The 23,334-nt window shown below is 39.8% G+C and overlaps 1 protein-coding gene across 1 annotated transcript; it reads right to left on the bottom strand.

Moving 5' to 3' along the window:
* Positions 1-1,499: 1,499 nt before the first annotated feature.
* Positions 1,500-14,325, bottom strand: LOC116149725 (uncharacterized). Its single transcript, XM_031441661.2, has 9 exons — positions 14,166-14,325; positions 11,681-11,911; positions 10,984-11,190; positions 9,492-9,722; positions 8,480-8,633; positions 7,010-7,119; positions 6,339-6,452; positions 4,889-5,035; positions 1,500-1,634 (listed from the first exon to the last, which is right to left on the bottom strand). The coding sequence occupies exons 1-9, from the start codon at positions 14,247-14,249 to the stop codon at positions 1,500-1,502; spliced, it is 1,413 nt and encodes a 470-aa protein (XP_031297521.1). The 5' UTR covers positions 14,250-14,325.
* Positions 14,326-23,334: the final 9,009 nt, after the last annotated feature.

Here is a 23,334-nt window from a genome sequence, read left to right as displayed (position 1 = left end):
AATTTGCACATAAAGTCTGCCTACACACATTGCCATTTCCTTTTATGACGCTTTCCCCTGTAACTGGACATCCACCTGCCATATACCTATTTGCCCTGTGCTGTTCCCTGCATCTTCTCAACCATGTTCCCCTTCCTGGATGGTGACCCTTTCACTATAAAGTCTCTTCAAAACAATACCACCACCACAAAATTCCCTTTGCTAACAAGCTCTGAACTCAGCTGGCTCTCCTGGAAAATGGTAATAAGGTAAATACACAGTAAGATGGTTCCAAGGGATGACGGGCCTTTTATGATCTGATTATATACATTATGTAGATGGCTACTTCCCCATGCTAAAAGTGAGCCATTCCTGATTCTCACTGCCTTCTATGTATGTAGTCACTAGAGCTAGCTATCTAGAAAGAGAGAGAAACAAGAGAGAAAGAAGGGAGGGAGGGAAGGAGAGAGAGACCATACAGATTTATCTTTAGGCCAAGGACAAACATTCTAAAATATTTTAAAATTCCATTATGTGTCAGGGAACTATAATTGAAAGGTGATGGTGGATGAAAGCATTAACAAGTATCCACACTGACTAGAGTTTTACATAGGGTGGCCCACAACTGATGGTGGTACCCAAGCAACATGCAGAGGTGCCCAAAACTTGTCAAAATAACCAAAGTAAAGCACAGGTTATACCTGAACAAATTCTTTTCTATTTAAGACAATGACCCCCAACTTAAAGACCACCAGCTCCTACCAGCTTCCGATAAGTAAACCACAGACTTATCTAATACAGGGCCAACTATTCCTCTAATGTAAATAGTTGGGGACGTGACTAATAAAATTCAAAGAAAGTATTGAATTCATAATTAGTTTGTCATTAAGTATTTTCTTAGTATTAAGTCTTAAGTATTTCTTAATATACAATAAGTGTATAACTACTCATATGAGTGAGTCCCTGAAAATTTTGGCATTACAAAAAGTATCTTCATGTCAATGAAAGGGTTGAGAATAGCCATAGAGTTTTATATGAAACTCTCCAAACAAGGTTAGATGTAACTGGGTTCCAGTGCCTCAATACGTACATACATAGGCTGATCTCCCTACTTCCTTCCACAGCGATAAGTAACAAAAACACATGCACAGCGCTAAGTGTCACTGATGTGCATGAAAAGAATGGATTTTCATCTGGAATAACAAATTTGAAGTAACAAAAGAAAAATAAACAAATATGTACATGTATACTAAAATCCATACAAAAAAATATTGATTTAATTGATCAGATCTCCTCCATAGGAGAGGAAATCTGATAATCTGCACAGAGTACACTGAAATGTTCCCTTAGCATGAAGTGCCTTTAATCTTATCAGCTAAATGAGCCCATGGGGCTGCTTTGCACCTGCTTTCCCAATATCACTCTATAAAGAGCTCCAAGTTCGTGAGCCAAGTGGTCCTTCTTTAAAATCAATAATAACAAATGAAGAGGGAAGAATAGATATGAACTCATCAGCAAATCTACGGCAGGTTGATTGCCTGGTCCTCCTTGAATTTGGGGATCTTCTTAAATTCACTTTGCTTCTTGAAGAAAAGCTGGGCCAGGATGTGGTCTGCTGTAGCTTGGAGATAATCGTCCATGTCAAGGGTTTGCAACTGACAGTGGAGACCAAAAGAAGATGTGTTAGCACCGAATTACTCAGGTTTCTACAAAGATCTCACAGCCATCAAGGCATTTTCAAGACTGTAAGCACATGGCTGTGTGACATTACGAGCTATGAAATCCTGCAAATGGTCCCCTTGTGTGCTTGACTTCTCTTGCCATGGGGAGCTCACTTTTTCGACTCTGAGGATAAGGAAAATCTGACTGATGGCTGGAGATGCTGAGGCATCTGAAGTGTTCTTTAGAAGGGACCTCCATCCCCATTGGGGGGGCAGTTCTCTTTAAAGAGGGAGCAAGACCTCTGTCTACCTGTAAGCAGGGACGAGTGACAAAAGGGCCTCTCAGAGCTCCACGCCCAAAGGCACATGATGGAGGCTAACCTGGCTGCCAGGTAAGTGGTCCTCCTGCCGCTCAGCCAGAGAGGGTCGTTAATCTCCACCTGTCTGCCCTGGCCATCCAGTCGGCTGGGTCTGACTCGTCTGTCTGTCCTTGTGCCCTCAATCACTGTCTTTCTGTCCTTCTCTCTCTCCCCTCACCTCTCTTCCTCAGCCAGCCTCTTTCAGTTTCTGCATGTATGTGTGGGTCTCTCACTGTCTGTTCCTCTCTCTCTCTGTGTCTGTGTGTCTCTGAGATTATCTGTCCCTGAATCTCTCTTTTGTCTCTTTGTGTGTGTGTGTCTCTGGGTCTGTCTGCCTTTCCGTGCCCTTCTGTGTACGGGTCTGTGTGTCTTTCCTTCTGTTTCTGTCGCTCTGTAGGTCTCTGTCTCTCTCTGTCCCTCTCTGTGTCTGTGTCTGTATGTCTCCTTCTATTTGTGTATTTCTGTGCTGTTTCTCTTTTTCTCTGTCTGTGTTGCTCTCTTCACAGATCTCTGTCTCTGTCTCTCTCTGTATGTCTCTATTTCTGTGTATGTCTCTGTGCATGTTCCTTTGCATCTATCTCTGTGTCATGGGGCATGTCTGTCTCTTTCTGTGTCCCTGTCTCTCATTCTGTGTTTCTCTCTGGGCGTGTGTTCCTGTCTCTCAGCCTCTCTCTCTCCATCCTCTCTCCCTCCTCTTTCCCTTCATACACCTTATGTAAAACATATCCCCATTAGAAACACCCCCATTCCCCTCTGATGGGTTAGTGGGGGACTACCCACCCTCAAGGTACACATCAGATATTCCTGAGGCTGGGCGTAGAGGCAAAAAAAATTCCTCCAATCCAATCATTTCTTTCTTCCTTACTGGGGATCACTCTCTTAAATTGTTTCTTTTAATTAAAAAAAAAAAACCTCGTTATATTCTCTTTCTAAAAGATTTATACTCTCTAATTTGGGGCTTATATTTAATAATTTTCAATTGTTATTTTTATCCTTCTTTCATATTTTTAAATTTTAATTTGTTTGTATCAGCCTTTCATGTCACATTAATCTCTTCTTTTAGTTTTGGGGGAGTTTTTTTTTAATTTTAATATATTTTTATTGAAGTACAGTCAGTTTACAATGTTGTGTCAATTTCTGGTACACAGCATAATACTTCAGTCACATAGGAACATATATACATTCGTTCTCATATTCTTCTTCACCACAGGTTACTACAAGATATTGAATATGGTTCCCTGTGCTATACAGTGTAGACTTGTTGTTTATCTACTTTATATATATTATTATCTGCATATCTCAAACTCCCAATTTATCCCTTCCCGCCCCCTTCCCCATCTGGTAACCATAAGTTTGTTTTCAATGTCTGTGAGTCTGTTTCTTATTTATTTTACCTCCCATGTTTATTTTAATTCTTAACTTTTTACATTTGGAATATTTCTACACTTATATAAAATTTTTATTCTACTCATTTTTAAAATTCCCTCTTCTTAATCTTAACTTTTTAAACTCTAACTTGCTGTCTATAACAAGTTTTTTCTTCTTTTCCTTTTTGTATTGGATTTGATCTGATTTGGCTTTATGATTTATTCCTATAACAGCTATAGAGAATGGCAGTATCAGTGAGACCCACACCAAAAGTAGGAGACACTGGAATCCTTCTTCCCTCCAACAAAGTCTGTAGCTAGCTTTCCACTGTATCTCTTCCTCACAGAGCTCTCCCCACACCTCATCCTGGGTACCGCCAGGAAGGTTTGGAGACCCAGAGAAGCAGATTCTAGACTTTTCCAGGCTCCCTCAAAGAGGGAAAGTGTCATCATGAGAAATGAGCATCACCAAGCAGGACAGACCGGCCGTTGGGCGTAGGTCCTGTTGGTGATACTGCTGCCTTCATGCTGTGCTCTGCCCCAGAGATCTTGTTAGGCTTTCTTGTAGGAAGAAGCGTGGCCAAGAGAAATGTCTGTCTGCTCCTGGACTTGCCCCAGGCGCACCCAAACTGTTGAAATTCTCACCCAGTCTCAGAAGGAAACCCAGTCCTAAGGATTGCTTAAAAATCTAAATTCTACTATTTATTCTTGCTCTTCAAATACATTATTCCATCTAATCAAGGAACCCTGGGATGAATTTTTAAAAGCAAGCAACTACTTAGTAAATAATTGTTCATAATTTATGTTTCATAATACAGATCTTCATATACCAGATTTGCTTAAAGAATGATAGGAAGAAATGCCACCCCTACTCACTCAGTAGCATTGCTCAGTCATACTCAGTGTTACTTCAAGTCTCCTAAAGTTTCTTTTCGCATGCAAAAGACTCTGTTTTTCCTTTCTTTCTCCACTCTCTCTCTCTCTCTCCTTCCTCTCTCCTCTCCCTCCCTCTCAATCTCTCTGCCAAGTAAATTCCAGAAGAATAAACTATGCTCACTCCCTCCTTGAGAGCTGCAAAGCTTCAAAAATCATGCTGTTTCCTTATGCCATAAGGTACACAAGGGCCCATCTCAACACAGGGAGGCCAATCCAATTCTAGGGCTGGATATTAGGAAAACCACCTTCCCATAGATACGAACCATATTCTCTAATCTCTGCTTGGTCGGTAATAGAAATGATTTCATGGATCTCTACATACTACTCTTTGGTCCTTTTTCTCAGTTGGTTGACAATTTGGGAAATTACAAGGGAATGTAATGTATTGGATCCCTTTATAACCAAGTGGAAAGATTATTTGATTCTCCTCTTCACACTTTGGTTCAGCCAGTTCATTCATTCATTCAACCATTCATTCAACACACGTGTACTGAGAGCCCCCTATGATCCAGCCTCATCGCTTAGCAGGGTATTCTGCACATCACTGGCACTCAGCAATCTCTCTCAAGCTGGCTTATTCTCACACCTGGTCTTCAGTGCTGAAGGCAAGAATGAGAAGCAAGTCCTCATCGCATGTGCTCTTAATATAATGCTGGGTTCCAGTGGGGAAAAATACCACATCTCCAATGTGAATGTTAAACTCTGTGGTACCCTGAGTATTGATGATGCCAACCTAGGGAGGGGGAAAAAGAACTATGTTGAAGTTAAGCAAATAAAATCAAATACTCATTAAGGATAAGTATTCACAGCGAAGAACAGATAAATAAAAGCACGTGGTTATAAAGGGACTTCTTAGAGAGGACAAATAGTAGAAGAGAGAGGCAATCCATCACATAACATCTCCTGTTTCTCAGACATAGTCCGACAAAAATTCCACTATTTAAGTAAGTGTACCTCAAAATGCATTAGTGAGCTGCAGAACATCAAGCAAAAAGAGCATTAATCGCCATGTTCTGATTAAGAGTTATAAACTATGTTCCCTAGTCAGGCAGAAGATTTAAATTTCAGTGTTTTACTACCCCCGTGCCCTCCTTTCTGCTTGCTTGGGAAAATCCAGCCTTCTGGGAAAGCAGCGTCCTAATGGTCTTCCATTAACAGGGTTAGAGACTAAATGCGCATACAGACGCACACACATGAGCACACAAGCACACCAAAAATAAAATCTGACCCTTGAAATAAAATTTGTGAAAGATTCCAATGCCCTTTTCCAACTTTTTAAAGCTTTCACCTCTTAAAAACATAAAATGAAGCTATTTGCTTAGGATGACTTACTTAGGTGAATATCAGTCTGGTCTGGCTCTTTCTGTCAAGACTGAGACAGGTACAAGCCAGAGATGCCCATTTTACCTGTACATTTCCCCAGGGAGCCCTATGAAAGTCCAGAGAGACTACTGTCAAGTCACCACAGTAACATGCTACTTAGTGTGGCTTTTCTTAAGGTAACCATATGATTGATCACCCAAACCAGGACCCTCTGAAGAGTCAGAGGAATACTATTAATAATTTCACCAAGATGACAAGTATACATCAGGAGGATCCTGGATAAGTGGGGATGTATGGCCACCCTACTGACATCCCACACCTTCCCAGCCACCCCCACTCACATTACACTGAGAGGCAAAGAGCCAATGTCATTGTCGTCAAAGGGGAGCACATTAAACACTTGCATTATCTGAGAATGTGAAACTCTGAAAATGTAAGCAGGTATTTAAGCCCCTCCACCGTAAGTGATAAAACCCTTTATCAGTCCTGAAATGTTCTTAGCCTCTTCTTATGCTCAGAGCAAATTTGGAAGCTACCTTGCAGGGCCCGCCTGGTGTCCTCTGTGGAAACTGTACCCAGAAAGTCATTAGCACCGAGTCCTATCTAGTATGTTACCAACAGCTGATCCAAAACAAAGAAATATCTCCTGTTTGTTTCTTTCTGCACTGAAAAGGAAAGTTCAGGGGAAAAAAAAAGATTCACAGAAAAATTACCTGTGCACATCCGCTTATTACATATCCCATTTCATTTGCATTAAAATGAAAATGTGGCTGTCGTAATCCATTGTTATAAATTCTGAGGGTACTCAAAGAGAGGGCATTTTGATGCTTGAAAAAGAAAAAGAATGAAATCCAGTTATTTAGCCAACATCCTACTCAGCAACTTAACAACTCATATAATCATAATAGTAACTAATATTTATGAAGCTCTAACTGAGAATGTGCAATTTTTATGTCCTTTACATTTACTATGTCACTTGTTCCTTATAGCAATCTTTTAAAGTTTCTATTGCCCTTATAAAATGAGAGGAAAATCTAAGTATTTACCTAGGGTCACACAGTGGTAGAACTGGGATCTGAATCAGGGAATTTGATGCCATAGCTGTGCTCTTAGTTATTATGCAATACAGATTGTTGGGCATTTAACACAAATGGAAAGAGACATCTTACAAGCATCTGGTCTCTGTATAAACATAACCATTCATGCCAAGAAGTTAAGATCCCAAATCCACACTGAGGTCTCCATTAGTAGTTTACACTGATCAGATCAATGTGATTTGAGCTAGTGTTTGGCTCTTTTCCTTTTGTCCGAAAGAACACTGAATACAATCTAAATCCCATATTTCACCCATCTTAATGATCATCAAATCATTTTTCTCAATTACCTGATTCAGGAATTCACTAAAAATTTTTTCATTGTTGCTCAGTTCACTTCTGTTTTTCCAATATTGTGCCAGTTGGATTACTCCTCCTGGAAATTGATATTCTTTTGAACCTGAGTCAGATGAAGTTTAAGAAACAAAATAAGACAGAATACTCAAAATGTTACTACAAAAGGAGAGTCAAATGCAGTCCCAGTAACATACGTCAAGTCTTCTCTAGTCAGACACAGTCTATGTGATAGGAACTGCTAACCCAGATCCTATATGCCCCCAACATATTGACCTGATACAGTCAGATACTATCTCACCTTTCCAATATCTCTCAAAATTTCTAACACATAGTGACCTCTTTCTGTTAAGATAGACTGTTCAACTCAGGGGACCTGGCTAGAAAACTTGAGAGTCATCCCAAATACCAATCTCTACCTCACCCCTCAAGTCAGTCAAATAAGTCCTGTCAGCCCTGCCTCTTTAAATTCTCTGCTTTGCAGCAATTTTCTCCCTCTGACAACTATCATGGTGCAGGCCACCATCATCCCCTACTTGAGGGACTGCAAGAGCCCCCTGACTCATCTCCCTGCCTCTCATCTTGCCCCTCCCAATCATTCTCCACAATTCAGCTGATTTGGTCATCACTTCAAAAAAGCAAAACTAACACTAACTCAGAAAGATATCTGCACCCCATGTTTCTTGCAGCATCATTTACAATAGCCAAGATATGGAAACAACTGAAGTGTCCAAGCTCATAGATATAGAGAGCAGAATGGTGGCTGCCAGAAGCAGGGGCTGGGGGTGGTTGAAGTGGGTGAAGGGAGTCAAAAGGTATAAACTTTCAGTTACAAAGTAAATAAGCCAAGGGGATGCAATGTCCAGCAAGGTGGCTATAGTTAATAATACAGTATTGCACACTTGGAAGTTGCTAAGAGGGTAGACAGTATAAGTTTGAAAGGAAATTTGTAACTGTGTATGGTGATGGATGTTAACTAGGCTTATTTTGGTGATCATTTCATAATATACACAAATATCAAATCATTGTTATACCCCTGAAACTAATATAATGTTGTATGTCAATTGTACCTTAATAAAATAAATTAATGAAATGATATAAATAAATAAATAACTTCATTATGTCACTCTCCTATATAAACCCCTTAGTTGCTCCTCTTTTCCATCTGGATAAAGTATAAACTTATTAGCATGGCTGCATAATTGGACCCTCCTCTCTTATCCACTTCTCCTACAGCACCTCCAGCCCCAGCATACCCCTCACACTCTGAAATCTTTCACATTCTCTTTTGCTTCCAGGCCTTTTTTAACATTTCCTTCTCTGTTGAGAAATACGCGGTTTTTTTTCAAATTTCCCTTGACTGTGATGCACCATAAAAAAACAGGTTTCATCTCAATCCAATACACCTATATAATCACATTTATTAATACTTAACTAAAAACGCTTCACAAATTAACGTACTATACCTTTCAGGTCATAAAAGTATCTCCACACGAGGCTATCCGCAGACTGTACGTAAGTAGCATTGACAACCAGTTCTGCCAAGTTGGGAGGAAGGTTGACCCCCTGGTCCTCTTTTTGCTTATGGAATGTTCTAATGAAATTAATTCCACCTTCAGGCTGAAATGCATAAGAGACCATATATCTGTGAAACGTTCTGCAAATTGTAACAATACAAGGGTGAGTAGCTGAGGACAGGGTAGCATTGGTACCAGTGTGGTTTTCAGTGGTCCAGTCAGAAGAGCTGACCTCAGTGAGCCTAAGACTTGTGATATTTATGAAAAATTTCTGAATTTTCAATATATTGGTGTTGGAATTTTGTGGTCAATATAAACTCCTGCAAAAATATGCACTGTTTCCCACACTTATCAATACCCTTACTTATGACTCATTTCTGTTACTTCTCCTTATAACATTAGAGCAGGATTGCTGCAAAGTAAATCTCAGTTTCTAAATTTACCAGAACCCCTTCCCATTGTATGGGCCGTCACCAATTCTGATCACCATTTGCATCGTCAGCATCCACATCATACCCTCTCTATACCCAGCATGATGAGCAGTCCCTCCAGGGACAGTATAACTACATAAAGGGATGAAAAATACCTATTTCTCAGGACAAGTGTGGGATCCTCTGCATTAGATTAAGAAAACGCAATTACATTTTGAGTAGCAAAATTTTCCTTGGTGAGCTTATGGCTTTTCAAAGATGAAAATTATAGTAATTTTTATTAATTATATCATAACCACTGAACCAATTCATTACAGTTTCCTACAGAAGTCCTTCATAAAGGAAAACAAAGAGCAATTCAATTTCAACGAGTTTTATGTCTTTAGTAGAAACACGGGGTATGTTCTTGAGCTCATTACCCAATTGTTACCTTGTTGACTGCCACCCTAGAACTCGAATACCCATGCCCTCTTTGTACCTATGTAATGCATACCCTCGTGGTGGGATCTGTTCTTAGCAGTGGTACAGACCTTAAGTGACCTGGAAGCAATGTCCTCAGGTGTGGAAAAAAATACATCATCAACATCCAGGGTCTGAAGTTCATCGTGTGTGGAAAAGAAGAGCAAGAAAAAGCAGTCTTCATTCCCCACATTCTTTATCCAATGTACTGTGTTTTTAGGGAAGAAGATCACTTGGCCGGCCGTAACATTGTACGTGGTAACTACACCACCATCATCAACCACCCCAATCCATGCCGTCCCCTGAAACATAAACAGAAGGGCACAACCAACATTACTTTAGAGCAATGTTTCTCAACCTCTTTTCCTTACCTCCCTTCTAAGGTACCAAATTAGACTTTTTTTTTCTAATCACTACCCTATGAAATATTAACGGTACACATGTACTGTAGACCTGTATACTGTGTACACATATTGCTTATGTACTATATGTACATCTATAATTTACACACAAAAAGAGTAATGTTTTTTAAACTCTAAGAACCATTTCTCATCCCCTGTGGGGCGATACTACCCTCATTGAGCATTTAGAGTTCTAAGTTCACGCTAGTTTGAAAAGACTGCAGGCACATGTGTGTGTTCATAGGGGCTCACACAGATACGCATGTGTGCGCATGTGTGTGTTTGTGTGTGTATGCATACAGGTGAATTGTATTTTCCAGGTGAGAAAAAGTCTGCATACAGTTTTAACAGTGATAACAATGCTAATAACATAGTGCTTTTACTGTGTGTCCAGGTTTTCTTCTAAGAAAGGTTTAATCTCATATAGATAAGATTCTCTCTCTCTTCCTGTCATAAATTCTAACTTTGAATGAATTGTCCAAGTACAAAAAAAGGAGTTTTATTACCAACAACAGAAACATGTCACCAAAACAACTGGCTGATCTATTCACAAGATCACCAGGATAAGACCAGACCCTGAAAGTTCTATGAGAGCTTAGTCACTGCCACTTCCCCAGTGTCTGAAATACAGAAGCTAACCCATAAATACGTTTTAGAATTAATGAATTATTTGAAATTCAAGTAAGTACACTCATTTCACTCCCAGCTCTATTTCACTTGACTTCCAGAGAATTCTGAAAGGTCTAAATCACAAAAGGGCATTCAATTGGCCTGAGCTCAGGGACTCCAGGCTGAACATTAGTGAACTAGTTTGTTATTCCAGTCACTGCTATTTCCCTTAGAGGGAAACTATAGTCTCTTTGATCATTAGATCAGAGCTACCAGTTTTAGCTTTGGCTCAAAGGATGGAACAGTGATCTTGGTTTAACAATGTATGAAAAATGATTTCATACTGAAGAAAGAAGTTCAAAGTGTTGCCAAGAATAATTAAAACAAACAGGTTAACGCTTCAAGGCACTGCTAACTAATCTAATTGAGTACACAGCTAAAGCCTGGATGCTGTCTGTCACTTGGTTAAGGAGATTTTGCAACAACTAAAATAACAGCCTAAGGACCCACAGCATAAATGCTTAAGTGCAGAATGCGGGCAGACTGGTTATACCTGAGCAAGATAGCCGTGTTCATTAGCATTGAAGTGCCAGTGAGGGGCCCGGAGGCCATTGCTTTTTATTCTCAGGGTCCCCAGAGTCATCTGTGACCTCTGTCTGTTCAAGCTGCTGCCAAAGGCCTCTTCTTCAATGCTGACATAGTCTTTGACGTTGTTCCTGTACCGGGCCCACTGGATTGCACCACCAGGGAACTCAAACACCTGCAAAGTCAGAAGCAAACCGTCAGCACTGGAGGCCATCTCCTGAGGAACATGAGGCCACCATGGCCTACAGAGTAAGAGGGAGGCACAAGAGAAAAGGCAACGGTGGTGGGGTGAATACTGGAGTCTCAAAAAGGAAGAGGAACTTGGTCTGCAAGACTCACAGTAGGACGTGCAGTGCTGTCAGCCCGTTAGACATAAAAATGAACACCTATCCTGGCAAGAGAATAGAAGGCTTTCCACTTGTCCATCTGCACGTCTCCCCTCCAGCAAAACATAGAACTATCTACTAAAGGAAAACTCTTCCTGGAGCCAACATCAACCCAATGTTCCCCTTTCTCAGTGCCTCACCTCCCTTCATCCTGATGGCCCACAGCTGCTTCCTTCCAGTAAGGAGAGAATCAGGCTTAGTAAACAAGCAATAGAAACTTTGTTTTGAAATCACCATTTAGAATAGAGGATTCTTTTTCCCAGTATGAGCAATCCATACCTTGGACTTAGGTAAATGATTAAGAAACTGGAATTTTGTATCAACCGCCTTTTGCACCACAGGAATCGTTGCTGTCTGCAGGGCTTCCAATCCTAAATGAACTTCTGAACGGGGCTGAGAGTGGTTAACATAAACCAAGGAGAGAATCAGTACTCCTACTGCTGTGGTAATGGTGCAGGCCAAGAGACACACCAGGAAAATTCTCATCAGTGACCACTGCCTCTTCTTTTCCTAGGAGAAATTACGAAGCCATTATTCTCTATTCGTGATGCATTAGAAACATTGCCTCCTTTCTCAATTTGATTTATTTTCTTTTTTATTTAAAAAAAATGCATTTGTGGGATAAATATACTGAGTAAAATAAGACATGTGTAAATAAATACACACACACATGCACTCACTGTATGGTCAGGCTGCATAAGATGGCTGCTCTCACACTCTCTGTACATCCCCTGCCCCACCTGCCTCACCCTTACCTTATGCATATGATCACCTCCCCTTCCTAAACGGAAAGTTTAATCAGTAACTATCTGCATGACTGGCCCAACTCCTGGCTAAGGATTGTTCCAGCCCTCAGACCAGAACAGCTCCAATATGTTCAGTTATCAACAGGCAAGAGTGGCCCCAGCAACGGTTGCTAACCCAAAGAGCTGTGGGGGCGCGCATTTCAACAGTTCCCTCTCCCTGCTCCCAACTGCGGCAACCAAGGAGCCTTTCTAATGTCCTGCCCCCTATAAATGATAGCCTCCTCCTCCCTGGGTAGGGAAGACTGCCGTCGTGTCCCGCCTGCCCTCAGCCATACGCGGTGGGGTGGCACCCCAGAACCTATGCCTCTGACTTCTAAGATTCCCTGTCCCTTGAATCATTGACACCTCTGTCCCTGACTCTGGGTTCTTTCTTCCATCTGGTGGCTGAGCAACTGCAAAGACTGCAGGACTGTAGGGCGCAGCCCAATACTCACACACACTCCATATGCCTACAGCTGACATCAATGGAACAAAGATAAAAATAAACAAACACTTTTGGTTCCAGAATGTACAAATGCATTTCATGTACAGGTACATGCATGGGAATCAGAACATCAGTAATCAACGGGCCTGACAGGTCTCTCTCTATCCCTCCCCTTTCATTGAAATAGCTTCATTAAATTCCCTTCCTTCCCTACACTACCTATGTAAGCTACTAACCCATCTACCAAGTCACAACATTTCCACGTATTTCTGTTACTATTTCCTGGTTTCACACCACAGATATACACTAAAAACAACAGTATTATTTCTCTGAGTTACAATCCACATTACTGAAAGCTGCCAAGAAAATACACACCCTAACCTGCCCTATTTCTCTGACCACTACAGTGATACTCATAAGCAATGACGTCAAGGACTCCTTTTCCACTGCCGTCTGAGTCCCTGGCCTTTCTCTCTGAGTAAGTGTGTCTTTGATCACTAATAAATCTAACATAGACACTCCCGCTTTAACATTCTTGAATGTTCAAAAGAACACAAATAACAAGTGTTCCAAGGATGTGGAGAAAAGGGAACCCTTGCACACTGTTGGTGGGAATGTAAATTGGTGCAGCCACTGTAGAAAACAGGATGGAGGTTTCTCAAAAAAGTAAAAATAGAACTACCATATGATCCAGCAATTCCACTCATGGGTACACATCCAAAAAAAAAAAATTCCCACTAATTTGAAAAGATAGATGCCCCTCAATGTTCATAGCAGCGTTATTTACAATTGCCAAGATATGGAAGCAAACTACATGTCCATTAACAGACAAAAGGATAAAAAAAAGATGGGGGGGTGGGTTGCATACACACACACATACACACACACAATGGACTTGGAGGGCACTACGCTAAGTGAAATAAGTCATACAGAGAAAGACAAATACTGTCTGATATCACTTACATGTGGAATCTGAAAAATACAACAAACTAATATATAAAATTTTAAAAGACTCACAGATTTAGACAAACTAGTAGTTGCCAGTGGGTGGGGGGCAATGTCGGGGTTGGGGAGTGGGAGGTACAAACTACTGGGTATAAGACAGGTCACAAGGATATATTGTACACCATGGGGAATACAGCCAATGTTTTGTAATAACTGTAAATGGAGTATAACCTTTAAAAATTGTATGAAAAATTAAAAATTAAAATAATTCTTAAATGGTATATTTTGAATAGCATAATCACTCATCAACATGTTCAGTTTAACATTGCATGAGGGTATTATATAGAAAAATAAATAACGCATTAATGCCATAAGCCACAATTCATAGACAATTGGGCCATTAAACAGCTAAAGGAGTGAAGAGTTCATGAGAGAGAAGGCAAGTGGGGAAACACTCAGAACAGGAGATTCTACTCTGACGAGGATCACCTGAAGAGAGCTGGTCTAGAGAGCAGCTGTTTCCTGAGCTCTGCATCCAGGTTTTGGGGGGAACTGATCTCAAGATGAGAATCCCCATTTACATTCTTACCATTCGGGAGGTGGCGTTCATCTTCCCTGCAGACACAGCATTCTGCTTTGCATCTTCATGCATTTCAAATGCTAAGTTGTCCATTGGCAAAGAGGGGCAAGCAATTCACTGAAAGTGAAAAAGTAGGGAGGGATGTAGCTTTAGCAGGAGAGATCCCTGAGAGAAGAATGACACTTCTCAAACAAGGGAGTACTTATATAGAGCTGCAAGTTAAGGAAAGGAAATAAGGAAGCTGTTTCTTAAGCAATAATCTTGATTTAAAAAAAAAAAAAAAAACCCTAGAAAGAACTGCCAAATTAGAGGCGAATAAAACATTCATTTTGGTCTCCAGCTCCTTGCTCACTGATGACACATACACAGATAATAACAACTATACCTAATATTTATTTCCTTCCCTAAGTACAAGGTACTATACTAAGTGCTTTACATACATTGTGTGATTTATCCTACAGCAATCCTGTCAGGTACTGGGACAATTACTCTCATTTTGTAGCTTAAGAAATGAGCCATGAAGAGGCGTGATACCTGCCCCAAATCACACAACTAGTTTTAGTGTTGGAGCAAAGCACTTTATCAAAAGAGTCTTCCATAACGTTGGTTCTCTGCAGTTTGACAGTGGGTGCTTAGTCTAGCACAATCTTTTGTCACCCAAATCAGTCCTCATTTTTCTGTGTGGTTTATTGGATAATTTTGTTACCTGAAAGTTAAATCTTCATTTAAAATTCATTTTGTATCATCTTTCCTGGGGATGAGTTGCGACCTGAGTCATCTGAAACCTACTACTATCATCCACAAAGCAGCCATCCACCCTTCTTTCCTTTCTATCTTCCATTCTTTATTTCTTCAGCAAACATGGTTGAATGCCTACACTCTTCCAAGCTGTATATCACTCTGCACATTAAGAAATCTTTTATTAGCTTATAATCCGGTAGGAAAAACAGAAAAGAAAACAAATAGTTCCCCCCCACCCCCAAATGTGCTGTGTTATGATAGAAGCATGTCCAAGGTCTTGTGAGGATAGAGAAGAGAGTAATTGTGTCTGAGATGGGAAGAAAAGGCAAGACCACTCTGAAACTGTAATTCTGAGCTCAGCCTTTGAGTCCCAACATGGCTTCACTCCGTAGGCACACTTACTTGCATTCTACTTCACATTTCTGGCTTGTCTACAAGTAGTTTAGTAACAGACCGTGTAGTAAAAACACAGACCCTATCTGCGTCAGGCAGCTCAGGCTCTGACAAGACTGCACCTTAATCTATGCTCCAGTGATGGGGAGCTGACTTTGTGGCTTTCCTACCATTATCTCCTCACGTCTAAGACGCACCAGTTACTCATATCAATTTAGCCTTTTCCCGGAAAGACCTAGAATGCAAATGTATGGCATTGACTTCTGAGGTCATAAAATATTGAAAGTAATTGTTTACCTGTGGGGCCGACAAGGTCATTTCCTCATCTTCTTATCAGAGAACCATAAAACATATTTTTCATGTTAAATTTTCCTCCTGCATTTGTTAGCTGGAATGAATTCTACATTTTAACATCTATAGTGTGTTTTACAACAAGTGGTCCCTAAGATTCAATGACAATATAATATGCCACTTTCCTTTGACCTTATCAGTAAATGATACTCCATGAATCTTCAAAGCAAGTTTTACAGAATTTTCTGTTTTGTTGCTCTTCTTTCTTGGAAGTATGAAGTCACATCCCTCTGCCCCCTGCCTTACTTGGGAGCTACTTCCAGCAGTTATTTAAATGAAAAGACAAGCAAATCATCCACTACACTACACAAAGACTCACTTTAGCACTCAACCAAAGAATGCTGCAGCTGGACGAGGTCCTTCTGACCCTTGCATGTAAGAGAACAGAGGCCCAGAGAGCCTAAGTATTTTTCTCAAAGTAACTCAGTGAGTCACTGGCAGAGCCAAAACCAATGTCCTGTTCTCTCACTTTCAGCCAGAGCTTTTTCTACAACTTCTATTTATTGTACAAAAACCTCATGCCTTTGGTAATAGTTCAAGGTGAAGTGAAGCAGGACAGCTGAAGGCAAGAATATTATCAAAATCATTTTAAAATATGTGAATATAATTCCATGATATAACCCGGAGGTCACCCACCCTCCCCCCGCCTGCCCCCATGGGTGGTATGCCAGCCATTCACATAGCCCTCTGAAGGGAGTAGTTTCCATCAGACCAGAAATATTTGGCAAGCTGGGAAGAAAATAAGCAGAACTGTAAACTGAACCAGATTCTACAAATAGCGGCCAAATCACGAAGCAGGTGCCAGGCTTACAGAGAGAGAAGGACACTGGTGACCCCGTTTAGATTTCTTTGCAACACACCTAATCACACATCTGATAATCACTTTTAAACAAGAACTGAGGGTGGGCAGGGATAAATTGGAGCTTGGGATTTGTAGGTACTAACTACGTATAAAAGAGATAAACAGCAAAATCCTACTGTAGAGCACAGGGAACTATATTCAATACCTCGTAATAGCCTATAAATGAAAAAGAATATGGAAAGGAAAGTATATATATGTATGTATAACTGAATCACTATGCTGTACACCAGAAATTAACACAACATTGTAAATCGATTCAATTAAAAAAAAAAAGAAAACAAGAACCATATACTTACACCTTGTGGCCAAAGACAAACAAGGGTTCATGCCTCAAAACTGGAAAGAATGACTAACAAATTCATGCCCGATACTTTCATTTTCACCTCAAAATGTTTAAGCTCCAATCATAAATATAAACACCTGAAAATATTTCCTGAGGTTCAGTTTTCCTGTCAAATGTACTTGCTCAATTCAAACATAATTAGGAAACATTTATATTCGTCAGGGGCCATGTTATACCCAAAATATTTAACCACCCTTAGGGCACAGGCACCAAGCAGTCAGAACAGGAGAAGTTACTTGGTGTGGCCACACCAGTATATACGAGATGAATATTGGTCCTGCCAATGGCTATAACCAGGGCACAAGTTGATAGTATAGTGGTTAAGAGTGAAAATTTTGGAGCCAGACCACCAAGATTTGAATCCTAATTCTGCCACTTATTAACTGTGTGACCCAAGACAAATTATTTAACCTCCCTGTGCCTCAAATTCTTCATCTGTACAATGCGCCTAATAACGTTCCCCTCATACAGGTATGAGACGATTGAATTAGTTAATATAAGTAAAGCACCTAGCAGCGCCTGCACATAGTAAAATGCCCAATTAATGTTAGCCTTTTCCTTTCTTAATAAGCACAAGTAGACGTGCTATTTTAATATTACCCATATTTTAATACGGTAGAAGGACCTATGAATTCATAAACCACCTATTACCCCTCCTAGGAATTCACAGTACTACATCCTCACCTATTACCTTGAATGCTGTATGGAATTGTCCTTACTTTAGAAATTAGAAAATCAGAATAAAAAGACCTGCTTATATTAAGATAGTAGAATTATAACTAAGACATTGCCATGACCGTGAACTCCGGTCTGGACCACATCTAAGTACTACAGAGCTGTGGCAGTGTATCGCTTATCTTTTAAACCTTTCATCTTCTTCTAACTCACCCTCTCACCATTTAACATCATTTAAACCATGGTCACTTTAGTCTCCGAAGTGGGCAGTGCTAGGGGGATATCTTACCTATGTAAGATATTCATTAGATATCCACCAAAAAACTCTAGTTTTTAATGAAGGAAACAGAAAATCATTAGATTACCACAGCTGCAGGCAAGATGCTTTGGTGAGCACTGAAATTACTGGTTGAAAGCTGGAAACAGAATATATGCATATTCTTAAAGTATCTCTCCCAAATATTTGATAATTACAAAGGGAGAAACTGTGATTTTATAGTGGAGAATCCTGGCAAACACCACTCTGGCCAAGTGATCAAGGTTAGTATCACCCATAATACATACTGGCAGCACGTACCCTGCCGTGAACTGATGCACAAAAACGGGCAGATCGCCTCCTGTCTATGATTCCTTCTAAATAATGTATATCCCCAATCTAATCATGAGAAAAAAAACATCAAACAAACCCAAACTGAGTGACGTTTTACAAAATTACTGACAGTAATTACTGACTCTTCAAAACTGACAAGGACACGAAAAGCAAAGACAAGAACTGTCACAGATGAGGAGATGAGGAAACTCAACCACTAACTGGACTGGATCCTGGAACAGAAACCAGTGAAATCTCAATAAGGTCAGTGGTTTAGTTAACAGTATTATGCCAGATTTGGAAAATTGTACTTTGGTTATGTAGATGTTAGTGTAAGAACCTGGGAGATTAAAAAATGGAAAGATATTCCATTCTCTTGGATTGGAAGAATCAATATTGTTAAAATGGTCACACTGCCCAAGGCAATCTACAGATTTAATGCAATCCCTATCCAATTACCCAGGACATATTTCACAGAACTAGAACAAATCACAATAAAATTCATATGGAACCATCAAAGACCTAGAATTGCCAAAGCATTACTGAAGAGAAAGCAAGAGGCTGGAGGAATAACTCTCCCAGACTTCAGACAATACTATAGAGCTACAGTCATCAAGACAGCATGGTATTGGTACCAAAACAGACACATAGACCAATGGAACAGAATAGAGAGCCCAGAAATGAACCCACAAACTTTTGGTCAACTCATCTTCGACAAAGGAGGCAAGAATATACAATGGAATAAAGACAGTCTCTTCAGCAAATGGTGTTGGGAAAACTGGACAGCAGCATGTAAATCAGTGAAGCTAGAACACTCCCTCACACCGTACACAAAAATCAACTCAAAATGGATCAAAGACTTAAACATAAGACAAGATACAATAAACCTTCTAGAGGAAAACATAGGCAAAACATTATCTGACATACATCTCAAAAATTTTCTCCTAGAAGAAATAAAAGCAAGAATAAACAAATGGGACCTAATGAAACTTACAAGCTTCTGCACAGCAAAGGAAACCAGAAGTAAAACAAGAAGAAAACCTACGGAATGGGAGAAAATTTTTGCAAGTGAAACCGACAAAGGCTTGATCTCCAGAATATATAAGCAGCTCATACGACTCAATAAGAAAAAAATAAACAACCCAATCCAAAAATGGGCAGAAGACCTAAACAAGCAATTCTCCAAGGAAGACATACAAATGATCAAAAAGCACATGAAAAAATGCTCAATATCACTAATTATCAGAGAAATGCAAATCAAAACTACAATGAGGTATCACCTCACACCAGTCAGAATGGCCGTCATTCAAAAATCCACAAATGACAAATGCTGGAGAGGCTGTGGAGACAGGGGAACCCTCCTACACTGCTGGTGGGAATGCAGTTTGGTGCAGCCACTATGGAAAACAGTGTGGAGATTCCTCAAAAGACTAGGACACCTGCACCCCAATGTTCATAGCAGCACTATTTACAATAGCCAAAACATGGAAACAGCCTAAATGTCCATCAACAGGTGACTGGATAAAGAAGATGTGGTATATTTATACAATGGAATACTACTCAGCCATAAAAACCTACAACATAATGCCATTTGCAGCAACATGGATGCTCCTGGAGAATGTCATTCTAAGTGAAGTAAGCCAGAAAGAGAAAGAAAAATACCATATGAGATCGCTCATATGTGGAATCTAAAAAACAAAAACAAACAAACAAAAACAAAGCGTAAATACAGGACAGAAATAGACTCACAGACAGAGAATACAGACTTGTGGTTACCGGGGGGTGGAGGGTGGGAAGGGATAGCCTGGGATTTCAAAATTGTAGAATAGATAAACAAGATTACACTGTATAGCACAGGGAAATATACACAAAATGTTATGATAACTCACAGAGAAAAAAATGTGACAATGAGTGTGTATATGTCCATGTATGACTGAAAAATTGTGCTGAACACTGGAATTTGACACATTGTAAAATGATTATAAATCAATAAAAAAATGTTAAAAAAAAAAAAAAGAACCTGGGAGAAAAGTATTCAAGGAATGTCTTTGCAAGTCTAAGTTCTAAAATGTAAAATTATCTCACTATAAAAAGCAAAATGAAAAAGCAAGAAAGAAAAGGAAAGGGAAAAGAAAAGAAAAGAAACGAAACGAAAAACGAAACTGGGAAGGATGGATGGATGAAGGGGAGAAAAAGAAAAAGACAATTTTTTAAAATATCCTTCACCTCTCTTTCTTAGGCATATGACTAATTTATATTTCCCAGCATCTGAAACAGTTAACGAGTGTCCGTGTGTCTGAGTTTTAGTCAATGATATATGGGCAGAAATGCTGTGTGCCATTTCCAAGCTAAGACATTTTAAAAAGAGGGTAAGCCTCTGTCACTCCTGCTCCTCCTTTCACCAGCTGGTTGCAGTGATGCCCTGGGGGGAATGACAGAAACTCTAAGAGGGAAGGAGCCAAATCCCTGATTTACTATGAAGAGGAAACGCACTTGCCAACCAAGAACACTCATCTCAAGCTCTTGCATAAGCAAGTAATGAAGTTCTGTCATATTGCACCATTATACATTTGGGCAGCCTATTTTTTTTTACCACAAACAAAACCAAACAAATGTATATCCTCGTTAGTCCTTACTTCCACTAAAAGTATACTGCCAGGTTTATTCTTTGAATGCTTATCTGCATCACAAGGACTAGGAGCATATTAATAAATTTGACAAGTGCTAAGAGCAGCTGATTACAGTACCTATCAAAGGGATAAACTGAATACATATTAAGATATAACTCTTCATTAAATGACTTGAGTTTATTTTCCTGGAACACATCCAATCACACACACACACACACACACACAAAAATATTTTCTTAGAAAAACTGAGCCACCTAGATTCTTCCTTTATGCCATGCTGGTAGGGGAAATAACAGTGCTTCTATGTTCAATAAGAATATTTCCCCAGCCTTCCCCATCTCTAAGTTATCTGCCTTCTATAATGATTCAGGTGATAAGATGATAAGACAATGTTGGGCAATTCTTTCTGATTATTTACTTTAAAACGTCTACCTGTAACAAGATTGACCAATGGTCTTATTATGCAAATGTCTCTTATCTGTTGCTCAACTGTCAGACGACCAGACACTGGAGACAGATACCAAAATCATAGAAGATATAGACCCTTGTCTCAAAGACTCACAATGATTCATAGCAGCTAACAAATGCACACGGAAAATTAAACAAGAAAAAACACTATGTTTTACATGGTTCCCTAATAAAAAGATGAGGAAATCACCTTACAGGCCCCACAGGTAAAACTTAAATTATTTTAGGTATTTTGTCACCTCAAAATCAATTCCGTACCTTTCAATTTCAGATATTTGTGAGAAAAGGCTCAAGACATGTTCCCATGGCTCCCGAAGCCCACCGTCACCTATTCCAGAATGTTCTCAGGAAGAACTCTAACATGACAGGTGTTATGTGAGTAGAGCTTCTAAAATAAGTGTCAGAGAAGGGAAGAGGAGCTGGGAAAGGGCTCTGAACTTGTGAAGAAAATGAAAATATTCTATTCATGCAGCTCTACATAACAGTCTGACCTTGGGCTAGCTCCTTGACCTTGCTAGGTTGGCTTTCCTCATGTGTATAAGATTAAGGCTAGATTAAACGACGCTTAAGGCTGTCTAGCTCCACCCACTTGAATTGGAGATATAATTATTTTGAGAAATAACACTAAACTGCTAGATTCCCAACACTCCCGCTTTTTTTCAAGATCCCATTCACATAATAAATCAAGATATTCAACACCCCAGCTGCTTGTTCCCCAAAATAAGCAATTCATGTGTAATTTACAGTGCCAATCCGGCAGCGTATTAGAAGGGAATGCTGTTGAGTGGTGATGTGAACAACAAAATCAGCTGAGTCCAACTACAGAAAAGTGTCTGTTACAGCTCACGTGCATTCATTCAGCAAATAGTGGCTGAATGCTCACTATGTGTCAGGCACTGTTCTAAGCATTCAGGATATATCAACAAACTAAGTAGACAGCAATTCCCTGCCCAATGTGCAGCTTACATTCTATGAGAAGTCAGGACAAATAAACCAATAAAGAAAAAGTGGTGACATACAGACTACATTTACAAGTGGTAAGTGCTATGGGAAAAGAATAAGCAGGGGTGGGCAGAAGATGTTGGATGAGAGTGGGCAAGTTTAATAAAGTGATTCCAATAGGTCTTGTCTGCAGTTTGCTAAAATTTCCTAGAAAATGAAGTTTTATGCTAGTCTCCACTTTATTGGTGACAAGCCATGTGCCCGTAGACAAGTAATATACATTCTTTGTCTTTCTTACTCTTCAGGTAAGTGGATGAAGTTATAAGCCCTTTCCAACAATGTATCTCAGAAGGTTATGGTAAAAATTCAATGAGCTATAGAAGAAAGGGCTTCAGTAAACTTTTAAACTCACCATAAAATTAAAGGGATTAGTAGTTGCCTGTCTTTCCTCTTCAGAGATAAATTAATATACATCTAGGTTTTTCACATTCCTGCCGATGCTTCCATATCACTGGTCCTTCAAATTTTCACCTCTCCTATCTGCTTTCTATCCACTCCAGAGAAAGATGTTAAGATCCATTCTTTAAATAAATTTAAGAGAGGTTTTGGGTAACCCTTCTGAAAGATGATCAATTCTCTCAAAGCCAGGTTATTTCTCAGACATTTCATACTTCATATTTCATTTGACTGCTCCACACACCTAGAACAGTCTCTTCCTCTGACACCGTCTCCTGAACTTGCATCCCACAGACTGTAATTTTTTAACAGACAAAAGCAAAAACTCAGGGTTAAGAAGGAAGCAACCAAGTAAATCACTATATACAAGGATCAGTCCATGGACATGAAAAAACTATGACAGCAAAACTAACAGATCAACTGATAATGCACCAAGCACTTGTACTGTACAAGCAGTGTGCTGAGGGGCTGAATGGAATACCGCAAAACATACCCCATGATTCAAACCCTCAAGAAAAAAGCTGATATTCATTTTCATAGCAGCTGACCCAGGGGAAAACAAACACATCCAAAAAACCTCTGGACCATTCCAAGCCTTGCCCACTAATGACTCAAGTATATAATGTGAGAACACAGGTAATGAAGGCAGCATCTCTGAGGCAATCATCCATGTTTGGGGAAAGTTGTTTTAAACAATGTCAGTGTATATTTGCTGACAAACACTGACA

Source organism: Camelus dromedarius, chromosome 28, assembly GCF_036321535.1.
Source record: "Camelus dromedarius isolate mCamDro1 chromosome 28, mCamDro1.pat, whole genome shotgun sequence".
Taxonomy (NCBI): Eukaryota; Metazoa; Chordata; class Mammalia; order Artiodactyla; family Camelidae; genus Camelus; species Camelus dromedarius.
Note: the sequence above shows the minus strand (reverse complement) of the source record. Positions and strands in the feature narration are given on the sequence as shown.